The sequence below is a fragment of the Podarcis vaucheri genome (assembly GCF_965113315.1).
Source record: "Podarcis vaucheri genome assembly, chromosome: 9".
NCBI lineage: Eukaryota > Metazoa > Chordata > Lepidosauria > Squamata > Lacertidae > Podarcis > Podarcis vaucheri.
Genome location: NC_138767.1, coordinates 22,174,991 through 22,197,626, shown reverse-complemented (window position 1 = coordinate 22,197,626; position 22,636 = coordinate 22,174,991). Strand labels below are relative to the sequence as shown.

Sequence of the window (22,636 nt, the reverse complement as noted above, 5' to 3'; positions counted from 1 at the left end):
TTTTCTGTAATTTTTTATTGAGCTTTTGATACTTTTATACATATAAAACATAACCATTTCAAACATTAAAATATAAGGTTCTTTTGAACCTCCAGTCCTCCTTCCCTCCCTCCATGGGTTCCATATTTAAATTTAAATTTGCTGCATCTTTTACCATTATCCATCTATTATATAAACATAATTACCATAAATAATTCCACATTACAAGTGTCATTACACCCCTGCCAAAGATTTTAACTGTTTACGGTGGTCTTTTAAATAAATTACAAATTTACTCCAGTCTTTAGAAAATACTTGATCTTCCTGGTTTCAGATCTTCCTGGTCAGTTTTGCCATCTCCACATACTCCATCAGTTTCATCTGCCATGCTTCTTTTGTTGGAATTTCTCCTTCCTTCCATCTCTGGGCTGGTAACATTCTTGCTGCCGTTGGGGATATATGAGTTCTTGGTAGATAGGTAGTTGTGTAGCTGAGGAGTCTACATTTGTCAAACGTGGAGAACATTTGCTTAGCCAGCAGAACAATAATGCTCTGTCCGCAGTGGTTTTTCCTCTGGTAAGCTCCCAGTTCAATTATGTGGGTTATATATATATATATAGTACTGCCCTTGCAAACTGGCCTGTGCTCTTAGATCCTCTTCCAAGGTCTTTTGCTCTATGCCGTCTCCTTTCAGGGTATGCCATTCAGCTTCAAGGGAGAGGACATTTTTGACAATGGTGCCCTGGTTGTTGAATGCTCTTCCCAGATAAATCTTCCTGCCACCAAAACTTCCATCTTTTTGGCACCAGGTGGAATCATTAAATAAATTGTTATTCATTGGGTTTATTAGTTAGAATCGTCCCAGGGCACCATGCAATAGCTACACAGCAAATGTCAAGGCCGCATGTGAAATGCAGTCAAGTCGCATAATAAAGAACACAACATTAAAATCACCAGAAGGCTGTACTCATAACAGGTTTCAGGCAGCAGTAACAGTCCATCAGGGCTTGACCAATTCAGTGACTTCTAATTTACTCAGTCACATTAACCTGTGCAAATGTCATGGTGGTTTTAAGGGTCTTGTCAGAAGCTTTTATCGTTGCTGTATTTTATTGTACTGATTGTATGCTACATTCCACACTAAAATCCAAAAGGATGAAGCCCGGTATATAAATGTTTTATATCTTGTGCTTCTAGGGAGTTTTGAGGATCGAGTGTTTGTCTCTCCCCCTGCCCCCAATAGCTGCATTTGCCTTTTTGAGAGAAGTAGGGCTTTAACTTCAGATCAGACTTATTATCATCCCCATCGGATTACAACTTCTAAAATATTTGGAGAATATCTTGTATCTTGCTTTCGTTGGTGCATGCACACACGCACAGCTCTTTCATTTCCCTTTGTACCTGTTCATCCCACAATTACGAAGAATGTCGGGCTTTCTGAGTCTTTGAAGAAATGGCAAAGGATTTTAAAGCAATGTTTGGTAGGGGAGAAAGATACAAAGATGGGAGCCAAACCTGAAGTAGTTTTGAAGTCCTCGAATTTGCACAGCCCGACCTTATTCCTTAGTCATCCAAAACCTCAAGTCTTGAAATGCCAGCTGGTAGTGAGAGTGTTTTCATGCAGTTTCCCACCATAGATCCTCTACTGGAAGCCTTGCGAAAGCGGCTGATGTTCAGAAATTTCCAGGCTGACTTCCAGGCAGAAAACAGTTCGGAGAAGTGTCTTGAATTTCATATAGTGAGCTATACGGTGTAAGAACAGCTACTAGCAATTTGTCTGTGTACTGGCTAGTAAATACAGGCTGCATTGTGCAAACACACACACACACACAAACACAAGTATATATATCACTTGCCACTGAAAAACCCTTTCCATCAGTCTTCAAGTGTGTTAAAGGGAAACAGAAATCCCACAGCCCAACATTCTGTTCCATTTGTGCTCTGGCACGCTCTGAGTTGAAACACTGGCTATTATGAGTCAGATAATGTCCTGGGATTTCTGGAAAAAAGGTAAAAATACAAATTTTCCTAATTGTTCTTGTAATTGGAAAGTGGAGTACTACATGTACTCCTGCACATTCCTTAACCAATCTGATATGCTTGACAGTGAGTGACTGGTGCAATGCTTATTGGGACTGAGATAGCCCAGTCGGTAGAGCATGAGACTCTTAACCTCAGGGTTGTGGGTTCGAGCTCCACGTTGGGCAACAGATTCCTGCATTGCAGGGGGTTGAAACAGATGACTCTCATGGTCCCTTCATACTCTACAATTCTATGATTCTATATTTCATACTGGGGTAATGGTGTAGCCTTATTGGAGTTCACCGATTGGGTCTGCGTTGCTCCTGGACAGGAGGAAGGAAGTCAAATGACCCCAAGGCTTGGTTCAGAGAAAGAGTTCTTTATTTCTGCTCTCCGGAACATCAGAAAGGCACCTGCATGGTGTGTCCACAGCAAGTCCAAAGAAATGAGAAATTTCATGCAGTATATATATCCTCCAGGCACCCTCTTCCTCCTTCCCCAGGAATCCAACCACGTCAGCCTATACACGCAGGTTGACATCACATATGTTCCTGCTCCGGTATTCTTATTCCTTCCTGTATTTCTGACCATAAAAGGGTATTCCTGTTCCTACTCTTATCTTGGAACAAGAGGTCACCAACTCCGATAACACACTCTGGCACTGTTCCTGTACTAGGTCTGTGTGTCAGGATGTAAGATAAGACCTAGACATGTCATCCCTACTCCACTGAAACAGCCAAGGTCATCCTTGCTGTCACGAACTGATAAAGGAGAGGGCTCTGAGCACTTGTTTATACAGCCGGGTTTTTGCTTATACGTTGACTCAGAGCTCAAGTTAATGGATTTTAGCTAAGGAAAAATAGGGATTTTGGTGCCCATTTCAAACTGCCTGCACAGTCAGTTTTGGGTTTGGGAAACCCATTCCTTCAATGATAGTTTGTGTATGTCAGTGCTTCCCTGTATGAAAGATTTGCAGCGCATAGAAAACAAGTGTGTCACTTTAGGGATTAAATCTACCCACTTATGTAACTGGAATGATAGTGGGTATCAAAATAACAAGTGAGAATCAGTGTATGTGGCCTTCCAGAAGTTGTTGAAATGATTACAGCTCCCATCAGCCCCAGCCAGAATGGCCAGTGGTCAGAAGTTGTAGTCCTGCAATGTCAGGCATCCCATAGGTTTTGCATCTCTGAGCTACACCAGCACTATTCATGGTTCATTCTAACTAAGGTTAGCCTTTAATCAATTCAATTTCAACTCCATGCCATACACCAGATTTCTCAGCCACGATTAAGAGACTGGTCACATTACACTTGTACCAGGGTCCTAAGAAGTATTGGTCATGCTTCCTCTCAAATACACCATGAAAAGTGGGGACTTTGTCAATCTCGGGAATTCTGGGTAAATATTTGAGCTAATCAGGCCCGTGCAGAAATTTCCTGTCATTGACAGACCCAAATGAATCCTAACTGCATGCCTAATTGCAAAAAAGATACCCTCAGTTTCTCAGACAAGGTAAGGTTAATGGACATTCCTTCAAAGACAAGGTGGGTGAGCCATTTGGAAGGAAAACATGGCAAGTATGAATATTATCATATTGTCATGTTAAGAAATTGGTAGTATATGCTTTGGTAATGAAGCCTAGAGATGATGAATGAGCATGCAGATGACAAAACAAAACAGTAGTGTAATTGGGAAATATTCAGCAGATGGTAAAAAGAAACTTTCATGTTCATGTGATTCTCTGATAACAAATTAGTATATATATAAAAAAATCAGGCAGAAGCAGACAGCTACTTTGTCTATCCTTTAGATATGTGACCATTTAACCTCAAAACCACAGTTCCCTTTTCTTTGAACCATAGAATCATAGAGTTGGAAGGGACCACAAGGTTATCCAGTCCAAACCCATGCAATGCAGGAATCTTTTGCCCAATGTGGGGCTCAAACTCACAACCCTAAGATTAAGAGTCCCAGGCTTTAGCTACTGAGCTATCCCAGGCCAATTGAAATGTTCTGCTCCTTAACGTTTTAGTAAGGGCTACAGTTCAGTGATGAAGCAAGTGCTTTGCATGAAAGAGGTCCTGGGTTCAGCCTACAACATCTGGAGTGTCTGGAGGTGGTTGGAGGATGGATGGCGGCTAACAGATTGAGGTTGAATCCTGACAAGACAGAAGTACTGTTTTAGGGGGACAGGGGGCAAGCGGGTGTGGGAGACTCCCTGGTCCTGAATAGGGTAACTATGCCCCTGAAGGGCCAAGTGCGCAGCCAGGAAGTCATTCTGGAGGCACAGGACAATTCTGTGTCTACCAGCTCCATCTGGTATGCAGGCTAAGACCCTATCTGCCCGCAGACTGTCTCACCAGATTGGTGCATGCTCTGGTAATCTCCTGCTTGGACTACTACAATGTGCTCTATGTGGGGCTACCTTTGAAGGTGACTCAGAAACTACAACTAATCCAGAATGCGGAAGCTAGACTGGTGACTGGGAGTGGCTGTCGAGACCATATAACAGCAGTACTGAAAGACCTACATTGGCTCCCAGTACGTTTCCGAGCACAATTCAAAGTGTTGGTGCTGACCTTTAAAGCTGTAAAGGGCCTCGGCCCAGTATATCTGAAGGAGCATCTCTACCCCCATTGTTCAGCCTGGACACTGACGTCCAGCTCCAAGGGCCTTCTGGCAGTTCCCTCACTACGGGAAGTGAGGTTACAAGGAACCAGGCAGAGGGCCTTCTTGGTAGTGGCACCCGTCCTGTGAAACACTCTCCCATCAGATGTCTAGGAAATAAACAACTATCTGACTTTTAGAAGACATCTGAAGGGAAATTTATCGGGAAATTTGTAATGTCTGATGTTTTGCAATATTTAATGTGCTGTAAGTCACCCAAAGTGGCTGTGGAAACCCAGCCAGATGGATGGAGTAAAATTAATAAAATTATTATCATCATCATCATCTCCAGGTAGGGCAGAGAGACACCCCTGTCTGAATCCTTGGGGAGAGTTGTTGCCAGTTAATGTAGAGAATAGTGGCCTACAGGGGCCAGTGTCTGGCTTGGCAGCTTCCTGTAACTTACATGATCCCATTTGCTAAAGAAATAAATTGACAACATCTCTTGGAACACTGCTCCATCTCCCAAAAACTAGTTGTGCCTGTACTTCACTTGAACCTCCCTGATGTCCACATATTGGACTCAGTTTCAGAATAAGGCCGCTATTTGAACTAATTCAAAGATACTGTGTGTCAGTAGCTGTGTGTGCTTATTCTAGATAGCCCAGGCAAGTGCTTATAGGGAGTGAGGGCACATAGTCAGTCTCTACACACACACCTGCTTAATTAACACTGACTGGGATAGCAACAAAGGGAACCCTTCATTTCTTCATATTTACTATTTCCTTCCACTGCTTAAGAAACCGTTTCAGACAGTATGAAGAGAAGAATGGAAGGAAGGTTGCATTCTGGGAATTGGAGGGGTGGATTAGGATTCATTGCCATCAGTTGTTGACTTGCTCTGACATAGAAGAGAAGTGTAAATCTTAGCAATAGGTGGCTATGTCAAATTCTAAATGATTGCATTTAACAATGCTACAGTTGTTGTGGTCACAATTTAATGACCATTACCATGTGGAGCCTTCATCATAAAAGATATTGTGCATTTTCCAGAAGCCTTCAATTGAATCAACACAAAACACTTTAATTAAGCCTCATAGCATCTTTGAGTGGTAAATCAATATTATGATATGTAATCTGTCACATGGATAAATATGCTGAGATACTTGGAAAAATGGGATTCCTGCCTGAGGTCACTCAATTAGTCAGTGACAAAAAGGAAAAGAAAGCTAGCCAGATGGAAGTCCTTTCACTGTTGTAGGCTATAACCACAAAAGAAATGAAAACACCCACTGAAGAATATGAAGGAAATGATTCAACACATTAATGAGAAGCCACGGTGAATGGGCACAAGAAATAACGAAGATATCTCTTGAACAAAAGACAAGGGCAGAACTGTATGTTGCAAAGAGCAGGGGCTGCTGCCAAAAATGTCAGGTTTCCCACTCAGTTCCAGAACATCTAGTCCTGACTATACTATGCACTGGGTTTCTCCAGGCCCACCAGTGGCAGTCAGTGATAAAAAGTTGGGAAAAGTAATTATTGTATATATAATAATTGTATATATAGTGATAATGTTAAAGTATGGGTAAAATGAGATAGATATTACAGAGGGGGACAAGGTTGGGGGCAGCATCAGTGCCAAATATGTCTCTCTCAAAGTAATATCACTTATTGTGTGTCGCACCCGTCTGAGCAAGTTAGAAAGATGTCTGAGCCTGCAAACAGCCATTGGATTTCTATGTTTAAACAACAACGACCAACTGGGATGTCTCACATGTCGGCTAGTTCGTTTATTGGAAAGTGAAGCCTTATAAGAAGAGGAGTGACAGTAGAACAATTCAGTGGTAGGAAGTCTGTGACTCACTATGTAGTGACAGGCTTACACAAACCAGAAGAAATGAAGGGGGGGGGGATCACTGCTTTTCAGTTCAGGGAGACAGTTTATATGGTGCAACGAACACATTGTTACGTACGAAGGGCATCTTTAAGCTCTATGTGTTGTTTCGCTTGTATGCTTAAGGTATGGCTGTCCACTTTGGGAAACTTGCTTGTGCTCCTACAGCTCTGGCACTGTGCACACTCTACACCATTAAAGCACATTTGAAGAATATTCTCTCCCTCAAAGAATTCTGGGCATTGTAGTTTACCCCTCAGAGCATTGCAATCCCCACCATCCCTTTACAAACTACAATGCCCATAATACTTCGAGGGGAGAAAATGTGCTTTGAATGTGCTTTAAACGTATTGTGTGTACACAGCCAGAGCTGTGAGCTAAAATTCTTTGCTGTGTATTTAGTGAAACAGAACAGCCTGTACTTCCTTCCAGAAAGGGTGGATTATTGGGCAGTTTCATAGTACACGAGTTAGAGGTTTGCTTGTGGCTGCTTGCATCTCCAGCAGTCATGTGATGGCCCTGGGCTTCAGGCATGTTGGTATCCAGTCTAAAAAAGCATTTTCTGTTGAATTAAACTCAGTTTACTGTTGTGAATGGCTAGTTTAGTACTATGTAAGGCTTTGCCCCCATTGTGTGTGCTCCTCATTCTTTGTCCCATGTATGTCTTACTGGGTTTAGAATACAGCTTAGTCTGTTTTATGTACTGAGGTGTATAGGCACCTGATTAGTTTTCTCAAGAAGCCACGTGACTTCTGCAGGAGATATAGTGTGTCTGCTACACTCAATGCATCAGGGCCAAATCCTGCTTCTGTACCATTGTTGTTGTTGTTTAGTCGTTTTGTCACGTCCAACTCTTTGTGACCCCATGGACCAGAGCACACCAGACACTCCTGTCTTCCACTTCCTCCCACAGTTTGGTCAAACTCATGCTGGTAGCTTCGAGAACACTGTCCAACCATCTCGTCCTCCGTCGTCCCCTTCTCCTTGTGCCCTCCATCTTTCCCAACATCAGGGTCTTTTCCAGGGAGTCGTCTCTTCTCATGAGGTGGCCAAAGTATTGGAGCCTCAGCTTCAGGATCTGTCCTTCCAGTGAGCACTCAGGGCTGATTTCCTTAAGAATTCTGTACCATACTGAGTTTTAAGAGTTGCCAGGTGGATGCAGGGAGTAAATCAAATTTGTCCTGAAGTGTGGTGCTTTTAAAAAGAGTGATGGCCTCAGTAGAGGGAGCCCAAGAATGTGCTCGCCCATCTGCCTGCCTGCGCCCAACTAAGCAGGCTGCGTCTTGCATCCCAAGCAAGCAGGCTGCCTACTTCCTTCCTCTTTCTGGCCTCACCTCCTGCCCACTCCCTCCCTCCACAGCCCAGCCACCCCTTCTTATTTCAGACATCATGATATATTACTGTATTACAATGGTTTGCTGGTGATATATCACAACATTGAAAACCGGATATCGCCAGCCCTACCTTGCACAGATCGTCATGATTGTGCCTCCTAAGAAGCCATCCTGAAATTAAGCCTCCTCCCCATTTCAAAAGTTAGAAGGTTTTCCCACACTATTACGGTCTTCACCCCTGCTAGCGTTTTTGTTCTTTCTCTAAATTGTTTGTTATATGCTGTGTTTCTGGATGTTTCTTTTACCTATGGAAATGTCCAATCCCTCTTCTGAATTTTAAAAAAGGACTGGAAGGAGTGCTGTAGGTTAATGTGCTAGCTTTTGTTAATCAGCATCTCATGCATGAAATAAAGCCTCTGGGAAGCTTTTGTCCTCATTTTTTCCAAGTATCTAAAGAAGAGATGACTTGGCAATAAGAGTAGCTATAGGGCTGCTTAAAAGAGAGCAACCTCAAAAGTTACATTTTTCTTTCTCTGTTCTCCAGTTCACGTTTGCCTCTCTTTCCTCTGCTCAAGTCTCATTTAATTTTGTGAGGTTTATATGTGGTGAATATTATCTACCACCCTCCCTTCTCTTCACCGCACCCCCCCCCCCCCGGCACACATGCACTACTTAAGGAGTTAAAGTTGTCTTTAAAAGAGCATTTTTTGATTCTCTCCAACATAAGTGAGATAAAACAAGAGAGAGCCTATCAAGAGCATCACAAATTCTTTTTAAAGGCCCATCTTGGTCAGCAGTTAAAAGGAATAATTTGTCAGATTCCGAGATGACAGAAACCTTTAAAAAGCCAAATGATGGTTTGTGTTGTTTGTGTATTTGTTACATTTATATCCCACCTTTGCATAAAAAGTGTCCAAAGCATTGTCTGAACTTACACTAGTTTACAAACCATAGTTTTGAAGGGGCTGTCAAGCAACAGTTTGTGCTAGCTGGTGTTGTGCCAAACTTTCACACACCATTCAAAGGGCTGCTGGAATGAAGCAAAGATTGCTTTGAAAAGGACAGGTGGTAGTTGAAATTTCTCAACAGAAAATTTATATTTTTCCATTTCCTGCTTATAGTGTGCATGCTGAGGTGGTTTTGTTCAATCCCAAAAGCATTTAGAGAAAGTCTTTCACTCGCTCAGTGCAGTACAGCTCATTGCAATGTCTCCTGGTGAGGCATCTCTTCTTCAAATGGGGAAGACACCAAAGGTTTGGCACAGCACTATTGCAAAGTTTGCTGTTGTCTGAAATCACAAATCCTTGGAAAACCACAGTTAAGGTCATTGCTTCACCTCAAAAGGCTGCTGCATCATGGATATAGAAGTAAATTATGAAAACAGAACAAATGAAAAATGAAAGCAGCCAAGCAACTCTTCAACTGTGTTTTGCCTGCTGTACATCTAGAGAATTGAATCATGTTGTTGGGTTCTTTGCTTCCATGCTGAAACAACAGAATTTCCTCTTCCTCTTCTGTGTCCATCCAAGCCCCTGGAGGAGACCTTCTAGAGCAGATTCTGGGGTTGCATGCAGAGCGGAGAGGAGATGAATGTCCTGTTGTAGTGCAGCATTGGACACAATCCTGAGATTTTAGTAGAGTTTAGTAGATCACTTACAGATTTTATATCATACAAAATTGTTTTATTTCTCCACATAGCTTTGCAGATGAATTTCCTTTCATAAAATGCTAATCAAATGCTCTGTTTAAACAGCTATTAGGCAGTGCTGATAATTGTACGATATGCTTTCCTAGCTAATTAGTGTTGTGCTGTCTACCCAGTTGGGTTATTTTTTTCCTGATATGGTTTTCCTGGGTTTTAGAGAGCTTGGGAAAGGGGTGGGAACAAATTATGTGAAAATAAATGTCCACATTATTTAATATTAAGAAATATTAAAACATCATGATGACTAGTTAAGCCAAGCTTGCTGTAGAACATACACAGCACACAGCTATTAAAAATGTTTGATAGTTTTGGTAAGCTTCTGAATGAGCGGGCATTGTAATTAGAAAATGTTTTAATATTTAAAAAAACACTTCATATATGTTGTCTTTTGTAAAACAGAATGCACTCTTCATCCTTAATCAGCATCATTCCTTCCTTCTTCTTCACAGTGTGTGCTGTATTTGTGGGCCTTGAAAATTCTTTATCCAAAAACACTGTTTTTACTGCGTGGGAATCATGAATGTAGACATTTAACAGAGTATTTCACATTTAAACAAGAATGTAAGTATGAGTCAAAATTACTTCTTTTTCTAATATTCTTTTTGGAGATGGTAAACGTCTATTCAGGGTTAAGACAAGTAAACAAAAGCCATCTTTAAACCTGCATTCAGTTTAAAGGGAATTATGCTCATGAATATCTGCAATATGATAGACAACTTAGTCCTCATAACCTTGGTGTACAATCCTTGCCCATACAATCATGCCTTGCCCAGACACTTTACCTTGTTGCTCTGGATGCAGGACTGCAACATAGAGTTCTACTGTCCTGTGTTTGTTCCAAACCGCTGTGGTCTTTCAGCAGAGTGATCATGATCCAAACAGGGTAGCACATGGGCCCTGTTTCGCTGGAGGGTTAGTCTGATGGCCATCTGATGGCAAGAAGGAATTGACAGGCATTGGGAGTTTAGAGAATGTGACAGGGCAGTAGGTCACACCTAGGAATTGGAGGTAGAAACTTAGGACCATATCATCATCACCATTTCAGTGATGGGTCAGGGTGGGTTACAACCATTTAAAATTCAATATTAAGAACAGTTTAAAACAAATTACACTAACAGGAAAGAGGTGCACTTAAATAGGGCAGCTACACATATAGTTGGCCCTTGGGTCCAGAGTAGGGGATAGGGTTACCAGCAGTCGGTCTTTCCTCACCTGGGTACCAACCTCTTTTTTCATGTTGTCTGCTCCACAACCACATGCACCTTTTGTCTTCAGAGCTGCATTAAAATCCACAGTGGCCACATTTGGGAAAACATGACCTACAGAACAATGTACAATGACATTTCCTTTACAGAGTGGAGGATAAAAAGGTTGTTAATTGACTTGAACGATTTGTAATTTACTGAGTTTTTAATATGCATATTTATAAATTAACATTTCAAATTAATTGAACAATCTCATTTATTTCATAATGATGTTTCTGCAAATCATTAAGAAGATGTGTGGTGGTGGTTTCTATACTGACCTACCCTTTCAAAGGGCAGGAGAATATATAATAGAATCTAAAATGAAATTATAGCTCTTTGGAGAAACCTTCTAGGATGACTAGAGAACTGTTGATATGGTGGGTTTTTTTATATATAATGTGACTTTAAATGTTCATTAGTCTCCATGACATTTAGCATTCATGATTTCATCATTTAAGATTTGCTTAATATTTATCCATTTAAAGGATTTGTATGCGGCACTTTTGCCTAATGGTGTTCGAGGAAGCTTAATAAAATCTTTTAAAACTAGAAAATATCATAAAACAAAACGGCAAACAGAATGAAAAGCCCAACTACTCTAAAATGATAGACGAAAGCAACTAAACAACCAATTCAAAAGCCTTTCAGGCGAAACTGGACAGACAATCCTTCTGAACTATAATAAATTAAATTAAGGCACCAAAGTTAACTGCCAAAAACTCAAATGAGCAGATCAACCTTTGTCTGTTGCCTAAAGGAAGGTGACCGGTTCATCCACCCTTGCACACCAGCCTAAATTCTGCAGGCATGGTCAACTGGGAAGGGTTAGCTAATGACTATCTTTGCTGCCCAACAGGTTCTGACCAAACATCTTTACCTAAAAGCCATGAATCAGTAGCTCTGAATATCAACCAAGTCACAATCAAAGCAGAGGATTTGAATGTATGCTAGACACCCTTGCCCAATGATGTATTGGTGGTGGTGGTGGTTGGAAAGGGGGAGTGGCAGTGTTTGCGTCCCCGTTTTCATAGAAACTTCATCATCTCTCCAATGGAAGCCCATAAATTATTTGCTTGCAAAGGTGTGCAGAAAATATATGGGAAGAGATTAATATGTCAATATTAATAATTTAGTCTTTGAGACTAAAAGCTGGTTCTCACAGGCCCACAGAATTTAGGTCTGAATTCTTTAATACAGTATTCTCCCCTCTTCTCAAGTACTTTTTTCTGATACTATCTTATTATCCAAAAGGTAAAATAAAGTATTCAGAACGTGTGTATGATGCCTGCATGGATGCCTTTGACTGCCTTCCCTTGGCTGCTCTGATGAACCAACAGTTCCTGTGTGTTCATGGTGGCCTGTCTCCAGAGATCAACACTTTAGATGACATCAGAAAAGTAAGTTTGGATAGCACAACTCCAAAATGCCACTAAGTAAACTTTGCTTTGCTCCAAATACCATCTCTCATTTTTTCCACTGTTGTCATATGGGAGAATTAAAAGTGAAGGGTTTCATCCAATGTCAATCATCCTCAGGAGTGGATTTATTGAAATTAATGGGCATGGCTAACTTAGGTCCATAAATTTCAGTGGGTCTACTCTGAATAGGATTTAGTTGAAGACAACCCAAAATGTTTGTCTTTTCTCGTTGCACTAAAACTCTTCTTGGATTGTCCTCCTTGGTAGTTGTCGTAAAAAGTAAGAAGAAAAGAACTTCACTTAGCTCACTTATTTAATGTGGCAACTGCAGAAATGGAGTTAATCGATCATTCTTATTTTGCTTTCCAAAAAAACCGGTTTTGTTGTGTCTATGGGGTTTGCTGTTGAATACTCTTCTATACATTAGTCCTTTACTCCAATACAGCTATGGTTATGCAGGTATCTATGCTTGGCTATGTCATCCAGAATATGTATGTGTTGACAGGGTGAGTATGCTGTGTGTACATGCAAATCACATTTTCCATCTGTGGTTCCCTGTGATAACCTTTGCAGAAAGTTGCTTCCCTACACTGATCCTTATCTTGATCAGAGTGCAAATAGTTACCACCCCTGTTGACAATTTGTCATGTTCAAACAATATGTTGTTGCGTATTCAGCAATTGCTGGGATGGTGGCGTTGACCCAGGGGTGTGCAGCGATTTCCAATAGCTTCAATAGTGTGAGATCTGATTTAGAATACTTATTTGACTTCAGGTTAGTAATTTTTTTTTAAAAAAAAAAAGTTTATATTAATTTGATATTCTATATAATATCTGGAAAGTTTTTTCCATCGTCAGATTATTTGAACTGAAATAGGGGGTAATAATGATAAAGCACACTTTAGATAGCATTGTGTGAGAGTACTTAGGATGGTACATAGCGTTCTTTCCACCCATGAAGGGGAAAACCAGATGGCAGATGGCCCAGCTCTGCCCAAACAGTTACCGTATTTTTCGCTCCATAAGACGCACCAGACCATAAGATGCACCTAGTTTTTGGAAGAGGAAAACAAGAAAAAAAATATTCTGAATGCCAGAAGCCAGGACAGCAAGCGGGATCGCTGCACAGCTTATGGGATAGCCCTGGCTTATGGGATAGCCGTGAGCAAGCCTCTCCCGGGCAAGGGGAGCCTTCATCCCCTGCCCGGGAGAGGCTGCACACGGCTAAGGCTCCCCCAAGAGCCGCGCTCCCTTTAAGGAGCGCGCAGAGTGTGCTCCCCCAAGAGCCGCTCCCCACGGCTCTTTAAAGGGAGCGCCGAGCAGAGCCTCCCGCCTGCATTCGCTCCATAAGACGCACACACATTTCCCCTTACTTTTTAGGAGGGGAAAAGTGCGTCTTATAGAGCGAAAAATACGGTAGCTACCACCAGTAGTCCTCATGACAGAGGTAGCCAGAGATAGCCTTGAAAATGAAGTGTTTGAAGCAGGGTACTAGAGGCTTGGGATCGACTAGATCCTAAGCTTCACATTCCCCAATCCTTGGTACCCTCAGCTGCACCCGCCTGGAGCTGGTATATCAAACGAGCACACTTCCAACCTTCTGTCCGGCAAGGCTTTGATTGCAGCAGAGGATCTGTTGCTCTGCATTTCCCCAGCCCCTAGTGAGGATTGCTGTGTCAATGTGGTTTACATTTCTTTTCAATCAAACAGAAAAGCTTTGCTTAGAAATTATTTTCTTTCAAATACTTGTGAATGGTTTCAAGATACAGCGATTCAAGAGCATAGTTTACATATAAAGAAAAATGTAGGCATGGAAAACTGTGAACATAGTAATTTTATCATACTCAAAAGAAGTCTATGCATTGATACCAATATTAAATATGCATGCATGCTTCCTAGTAAGGGTCACCTGAAGAAAATGTTTGATTTGATTAGCATTGTATCCATTCATTGTGTTATGAATTATTTCCCCCCAGGAAGGGGGGGTTTAGAAATGGGGGAAAAATGCATTGCATAACATTCTCCACACCACATCACTGTGGCATTCATTACCCATAATCTAGAGATGACTTTTGGGAAACTCTGTTACTTTTCAAAAGCAATAATTTACTGCAATTTTGGTGGAGCTTGGAGCTGATGGTCAAAGCCATGAATAAAAACTGATTTGCAAGCTGAAGCAAGAGCTGTTGCAAGAGATATCACACAGATGCCTGCTTCTTCTACTTAAGTGAGATCTCAGTAGCCTTATCAAGCTATTCAAGACACACCCTGCAGTGATAATTGTGCAAGGCAAGAGGGTAGAGCCTCACACAATTATCACTCCGCATCCATTGTGTGCCTGCCCTCATGCCCCACACTGACCTCCTCCCAACGTACATTTGGGAACTTGTCTGCAACGGGACAGCATACCAAATGTGATTTAACTGTGAGAATGCAACGACCGTGAGCTGAAATCTTGAGAGGGTACAACCTACACAAATTAGCAGACTGCTTTGCTGCAGACATTCTCCGAAACATGTGGGCAGTATTGAGGAGGGCATTATGTGGGGTGTGGCAGTGAGGGCAAGGCAAGTAAGTGTGACCCCACTCTTCTGCCTCACAGTGTTATTACCCTGTGTTTTGAATGCCCAGATAAGGTCCCAGGAGGTCCTTCTGTATTGGAATGCTGAGTATATGTTCCTTTTAAGTAAACCTTTATGTTGGTGTGCATGTGTTGGATGACATCTCATTCATGGGGATGGTCCAGAGGTCTGTGTGATGCAGATTACCCACTGCAAAACTGGCAAAGTGCAATTGATTTAAAATGAAAGCAGTCGCTTGTAGTCTCCTCCTCACAGCCAGGCTGGAGAAAAAGAGGAATATTTAGGAACTCAGCTCCAATCTGCATAGCCCACATCTGCGTATCTCATCAAGATTTCAGCTTCCTCATGCAGCAACAGAAACATGTTTGCTTAAAATGTGAGGTGTGTTTCCTTTCTTGTTCCTCTTAAGCCCCTGGTTACACCTTCTTTTGGAGGGCAGAACTGTGTACGCAGCACAGCTTGTCTTGGAACCCCTAAACTAGCCTGCTGCCTAAAGAGCAGTAGAGATGCTATCACATCACCCATGTTTAAGTAAGATTCAGCACTCAGACCAGTTCAGTTCTGATTTGGAACGGAGTGGGATTGTGTTGTCCTTTGCCTCAGGCAACAAAAGTCTTAGGCCAGTCCTGTTTATGCATGCTCACAAAAGCATGCATAAAGCCACAAAACTCAAGAAAAATTCTAAATAATTGGTATAATTACAGACTGTATGCTGCTCCCAAGAACTCTTTCCACATGAATTCTATTGACCTTGTTTGGATGCAGTACCAAACCATAGCGCATGAATAGTTATGTGCATGAACATGCACCCTATTCCGTCTCTAAATCTCAAGTAGACTGTCATCTGTCAGTCCAGTTATGACCCCCAAGCAAGATGTCTGTGTGGCGGGGAGAGAAGTAAAGTTGAGGGGCATAACACTTCTTCCTCTGTAGTGAATGAATTCATCCTGTCTCAAGATGAATTCCAAAGGGTGAGGGTTGCAGTGCTTTTCTGTGCACAGTGGAGAACCTGCAGTAAACATCCAGCTAAGGGCAGGTTAGTGAAGAGTTCCTGTTCAGCAACAGATTTGTTTGTTCACTGTGTTACTTAAGTCAGGCAGACAATGCTTTATTTACAGCAGTGATGTCAGCATTTAAATAATGTGTGCAACTCTGATTTTAAAAGTATTAAATAGCTCTATTATTAAAATGCATCTAGGGAGTTTTTCAGTTGATGGAATTGATTTCCTTTGCTGTTCCTCCTCTCTAATCAATGAGATAATTGAATTTACTATGTTTTTATATATGCTGGAAGCTGCCCAGAGTAGCTAGGGCAACCCAGTAAGATGGGTGGGGTACAAATAAATTGTTGTTGTTGTTGTTATATATAGAGGGGTTGCATTCAGCTATTGACGGCTGAGTACACGGGATCACTTAATCAATCAATCAATCAATCAATCAATCAATTATCCAAACAGAGATAACCTAATTTTGTTGTCTATGCTCTCATAATCTCTAGGTTAGATTACTGCAGTACGTTTTATATGGAGCTGCCTCTGAACATGGTTCAGAAACGTCAGCTGGTGCAGAATTCAGCGGCCAGGTTGCTCACTGGGGCAAGACTGTTTGAGCATATAATGCCAGCCCTGGCCAAACAACACTGGCTGCCAATTCGTTTCTGGGCCCAATTCAAAGTGTTACTTTTGACCTATAAAGCCTTAAATGGCTCAGGACCACAATACCTCAAGGACTGCTTCTCCCCATATGAATTGGCCCAGACCCTGCAATCATCACTTGAGGTTCTTTTTCATGGACCTCCTCCTATGCAGTGGCTCTCTCCACTTACATTGGGAAAGTAAGTCAGAGTTTCACAAACTTGAGTCTCCAGCTGTTTCTGGAGTACAACTCCCATCATCCCTAGCTAGCAGCTCCAGTAGTCAGGGATGATGGGAATTGGTTCCCTGTAATCTCAATTCTCACAATGAGGGAACCACCAGAAGGCTCTTGGAGCTGGATCTCAGTGTCCAGGCTGAAAGATAGAGATGGAGACATTTCTTCAGGTATACAGGGCCAAAACCAGAATTCATTTTGCTGTAGTGATGAGGTTTATTCCCATTTTATAAACTGCCATAACTATATTCTGTGGTTGCGCATCAGTTTGTGGTATGGTTGTACCAGGGGAACCACCCTCTGTTATGGCTCTGAGTTGAACTGCGGGAGGGGTGGGAGTCTCAAGACCAAAGCACGGTAATGCTTGTGTGGTTACACTGTTGTTCCTAAATGTCAGTGCCAGATCTTTCCCTCTAGCACCCTTAGCCTTTCTCTTCGTCTTCTTTTTTTCTTAGTTAGATCGATTCAAGGAACCACCTGCGTATGGACCTATGTGCGACATCCTGTGGTCAGATCCTCTAGAGGACTTTGGAAATGAGAAGACTCAGGAACATTTCACTCACAACACAGTCAGGGGGTGTTCATACTTCTACAGGTGAGGATGCTTTCTTGTTTCATGTGGCCTCTGCAGATGGTTGTGGCTGCTTCATAAACCATCGCAATTGTGCCTTGAGTTGCATAGATCTTGAGTTCTGCCTTTTAAAAGAATTGAATCTCTGTCTAAAAACCAAAATTTCTTCCATTGTGTTTAAGCAACGTGTGTACCTATTGAGGTTCTGTTTCAACTAAAATACATATGGACTCGCACATGAAAATTCAGTCAACAAGAATGATTATCACTCAATGTGATAGTGGCAGGATCCAACATGGGCTTTGCCAGTTCCATATAAATCAAGGAGGACTGGAAGGAAATGCATTTAAAATGCAGCAGAGGGAAAAGAGGGACCTGCATAGTTTCTCCCCATATTTACACTTTGCACTGAAATTTCTTCTCCTCCACTGTTTTTCCTTGCAGTGGGGCTCCATGCCTACTCAAGAAGTAATTTCCCCCTTCCCAGCCCTTACATAAGGAATTAGCAGTTCCTCACTCACTCTGCCGTTAAGCCCTAAGTCAGGGATGGGGAACCTGTGATCCTCCAGATGTTGCTGAACTTAAAAAGTCCCCTCCTGCCTGACCATTGACCATGGTGATTAAATTTGAATCTAACAACATCTGGACAGCCACAAGTTCCCCATCCCTGCTCTAAGTCCTAACAATGTGATATCTTTTGAAAGATTTTGAATGTTGTTATGGTGAGCAAGTTCCTAAAATTGTTTATCACTAAAGCATTTTCACAGGGTAAAAGTCACTAACAATACTTGTGTGTTGACAGATAAAGTTTCCTGTTACTGCACATATATAGTCCCTTCGCAAAGATTGCTATATTTCATTGTAGAGAGAGTTGAGACTTATACAACCAAGACACTTTCTTCAGTTAGCTAATTGGTTGACTACAGATCCTGCCATTCCCTTTTGGAAGTTCCTTTGCGGGCAAAACATGTTTTACTAAATGGCCTGAATTCTTTATTGTAGCATTGAGATTTGAGTTTTAGGGAAAATCTGCATTTTCAGAAAACAGGAATAATGGCAATTACATATGTTTCAGCAAAAAAGGCTTTAGGTTACAAATAAATACTTAATTATCTTTTTAATTGGAAACAATTTCACTGATCTTTATTAGGATTGTTCATGTGTTTATGGGTATCATGGTTACAGCAACTGCTTTAAGTGATATTCCTGAAGATGGTGACCTATTGGGGGGCAAGGAGGAGGTTGTATCTTTTAGGAAACATTCTAGAATCTGCAGTTTTCCTCAGCATAAATTTCCTCAGCACATTAATAATAATAATAATAATAAATTTTTATTTATATCCCGCCCTCCCCAGCCGAAGCCGGGCTCAGGGCGGCTAACAACAATAAAATAAGACAACATTTTAAAATCATTTCATTAAAACAATACTTCAAATCAAATTGATGGCAACCATTGGGTAGAGTTCTGTGCAGATTGCCAAAGGAGGGAGTCAGGCTGTGCCCTGGCCAAAGTCTTGGCGGAACAGCTCTCTCTTGCAGGCCCTGCGGAAAGATGTCAAGTCCCGCAGGGCCCTAATGTCTTGTGGCAGAGCATGCCACCAGATCGGAGCCACAGCCAAAAAAGCCCTGGCTCTGGTTGAGGCCAGCCTAACCTCTCTGTGGCCCAGGACCTCCAAGATGTTTTTGTTTGAAGATCGTAAGTTCCTCTGTGGGACATACCAGGAGCGGCAGTCACGTAGGTACAAGGGTCCTAGGCCGTATAGGGCTTTAAAGGTTAAAACCAGCACCTTAAACCTGATCCTGTACTCCACTGGGAGCCAGTGCAGCTGGTATAGCACCGGGTGAATGTGAGCCGAGCAGGTCAAAATATAACAAGAATCATAAGTAAACTTCTAGTGAGTTCCTGAAGGGGCAATATATTATTAGTTTTGTTGTAGTTTAGTCGTTTAGTCATGTCCGACTCTTCATGACCCCATGGACCAGAGCACGCCAGGCACTCTTGTCTTCCACTGCCTCCCACAGTTTAGTCAAACTCATGCTGGTAGCTTCAAGAACACTATCCAACCATCTCGTCCTCTGTCATCCCCTTCTCCTTGTGCCCTCCATCTTTCCCAACATCAGGTTCTTTTCCAGCAGGGAGTCTTCTCTTCTCATGAGGTAGCCAAAGTATTGGAGCCTCAGCTTCACGATCTGTCCTTCCACTGAGCAGTCAGGGCTGATTTCCTTAAGAATGGATAGGTTTGATCTTCTTGCAGTCCATGGGACTCTCAAGAGTCTCCTCCAGCACCATAATTCAAAAGCATCTTGAAAAGCTTCCTACGCTGAGTGTTGGCTATGCTGTCTAGGGCTGATGAAGTTGTAGTCCCAAGAACAGCTGGAGGATATCCCAGCCTTATCACATACAAAATGAACCTACTGCTAGTTAAAATACAGTTGAAATGTTAAGACTGTGATCAGTTGTGTGTGCAAAATTCTACAGCAAATCTTTCTGTACTCACAAGAACACAAAGTTAAGCTAGGACAACCTCTGTTTGCTAGCACTCAGAATCTTGAAATATATATTCATTAATATCCACCCAAATTACATTTTTGCTGGCACACTAATACCATAATGCAATGTACTGCAGTGCATAATGTGGTTATTCCACTTCTTCAGTCATCTGAAACAAAGGAATAATACGCTATGACGTGCGTAAAACACTTCATTATTTCCTCTAGAATAAAGGCTTTCAAGCATTGTTTCTTCAGGGACCCTTTCTACATTGATTTGTCTGCTGAGAAGCAACTACATGCAAGCCACAGAAATCCTTCACATTACCTCCAGAAAGTTCTGGGGAGTTATTCTGGCATGAACAGTCAGCTTGTGAAGGGGATGCTAGCGAGGCCTATTGGACCTCACAATTGCCCACATGAACTGAAAAGGTATCGTAGAACACAGTCAAGACTGGTAGCGGTACATTGCAGGGGGAAATTTCAAATGATGAGGAAAGCTGCCTTTTAGGGAATGGTTCGCCTTTTTGATCTTCTCATTGAGCAACCTCTGATAAGATTGTGAAGAGGTGCCGCACATGATCACAATCTGCAGTTCATGGTACATGCAGCCCTTACTGCAAAACAGATTGTGTACTTCTGAGTTTAAAACAATTCATTTAGTACCATGAGCCTAACAGAAAGGACTCAGTCCTTGTATTTAGCAAAACCTCCAAACAGAAGCTTAATCTATATTATTGTTTATATACTTATATATGTTATTTGCTTGATTGGGCTTTCCTTGATCAGAGGTAAAACTCCAAAGCAGCAGTCTTCTGAAAACTTAAAGCGCTAACAGATTTTTTTGTGGCATAAAGCTCAAAATAAATCTGTGAGGTTCCACCAGGTTGTACTGGAACTGGGTAATTCAACTACCCTCCCAGAAGTAAAATCCAAGAAATTTGATGTAAGCTTCAGGCCAGGAAGGTGAAGGCCACAAAGCAAAAACTTGTATCAAAGGCCAGAATTTTATTTTGCCCCACCCCTTTTGCGTCTGACTCTATCTATTTAACCATGAGAAGTGGAATGACTCTCTGCCTTCTGTTGAAAAGGGTTCCCCACCCCTAGCCTAAAGCAAGAGCAATAACGTCTACTTAGGAATGCAAGAAACATCCAACTGGTTTACATTTCGATGCAGATTTATCTAATTTGCAATGCCTGAACCAATATGTGAATCGAAACTCAACTGTCCTTAAAAATTTGCACTTCTCTGAATTTTGCAATGCAGTTCTTTTAAAAAAAAGTGTACAAAAAGTAAATATTAGGAGAAAGTGCGCAAAAATGTGTATTTTGGTGAAAATCACTTGCAAACATCTATATATTGGGAGAAATTCATGCGGGAAATGTGTACAAATTTTCCTGGTACCAAAAGGTCAAACTGATGTAGAAGTGGAGATAACTGAATTTAAGTCTGGAAAAGATGAGAAACTGAGAGGAATTAGAATTGAAAAAATCACCCATCCCTACCTCTACTTGAGTAAATATACAGATGCTCTCGGTTTTCATGAAATATTTGGTTTACTGACAAATTGCATTTTAGTGAAATGCATCCAGTTTCCTTTTTTTAAAAAACCTCTTGCTCTGTTCATTTTTTAAAAAGAAAGTTCATTCTGATCTTTCATATCTAACTGCAAGCTGGTTCCAAAAGTACATCTTTCTCTGCTTTGTGAGTTTTGTAATTTTTTTAGCTAACTGATATATTAGCAAAATATTTTCACAGGACCTCTAGAGTACTAGGCATGATATTTACTTATTATACCAAGTTTGTAGCCTCACTCGTTATACCACCACCTTGTGGCTTAAATAATTTGGACTACAAATGATTTAGTTTGATCATAAAACAACAGAAGCAAAACAACTAACTTTAGTAAGTGGAATATATGCATTTTATGCCTTTGAGGATTATGTACTTAAATGGTATTGGACTCCCTCTTTCAACATACTGCATCAAATGTAGTGCGGTATATATGTATGTAAAGCTGTAGTCGCACAAATTCAGCAATATGTTAAAGAGAGAACATCAAGCCGTTAGTTTTAGGAGGAGGGTTGAGAGAGGACGTTTGTGCAAGCATGCATGCAAATCATAGGGAGCTGCCTTATACGATTGGCCCACCTGGTTCTCTATTCTTTACACTGACTTGGCAGTAGAAGTTTCAAGCAGGCTGCCAACCTTTTCAAAAAACAATCAGAATGTGCATATTTTATGTCAGACTCAGTTTTTATTTTATTTTTTTGAAAAAGCTGCTTTAGGTTCTTGATTTCACAGTTTCTAACCAATCACTGCTATGCATAGTCATCTGCTGTAAAGTCTCACAACCAGTTTTTCTTGAGCACCATCCAGAAGGAAGATTATTTGTTTTAAAAATGTAGTACAGGAACTTAAAATGTGAGCTCACACATTTTTCAAATTATGCGCAACTGCATGTGACCAGTATGTGAGAGGGATATGTAATATACCAGTTTACCACATGAGGGAGCTGCTGACATTTTGTACTTGGGCATTTCTATTCTGTTTGAGCATACAGTGGTACTTCAGGTTACAGACGCTTCAGGTTACAGACTCCACTAACCTAAAAATAGTACCTCAGGTTAAGAACTTAGCTTCAGGATGAGAACAGAAATTGCTCAGTGGCGGCGCGGCGGCAGCAGGAGGCCCCATTAGCTAAAGTGGTACATCAGGTTAAGAACAGTTTCAGGTTAAGAAAGGACCTCCAGAATGAATTAAGTTCTTAACCCGAGGTACCACTGTATTGCATATGGTGGTAGAAGCTCAACAGGGCTCAGATGAAACAGTGATCCAATGAAGTTTGACCAGGCCCTATTAAACCCCTTGACTGTGGTCTGATTGCTCAGTCACAACAGCTCTTCTTTTAA

At 41.5% G+C, this 22,636-nt stretch overlaps 1 protein-coding gene across 5 annotated transcripts in view; it reads left to right on the top strand.

Annotated features, from left to right (window-relative positions):
• PPP3CA (protein phosphatase 3 catalytic subunit alpha) overlaps nt 1–22,636 on the top strand; it is a 183,117-nt gene that overhangs the window by 122,993 nt on the left and 37,488 nt on the right. For all 5 annotated transcript variants that reach the window (XM_082236979.1, XM_082236978.1, XM_082236980.1 and 2 more), the window contains exons 4-6: nt 9,997–10,108; nt 12,046–12,191; nt 17,118–17,257. In XM_082236979.1, the coding sequence (XP_082093105.1) occupies nt 9,997–10,108; nt 12,046–12,191; nt 17,118–17,257 (398 nt within the window). The remainder of the gene's footprint in view (nt 1–9,996; nt 10,109–12,045; nt 12,192–17,117; nt 17,258–22,636) is intronic.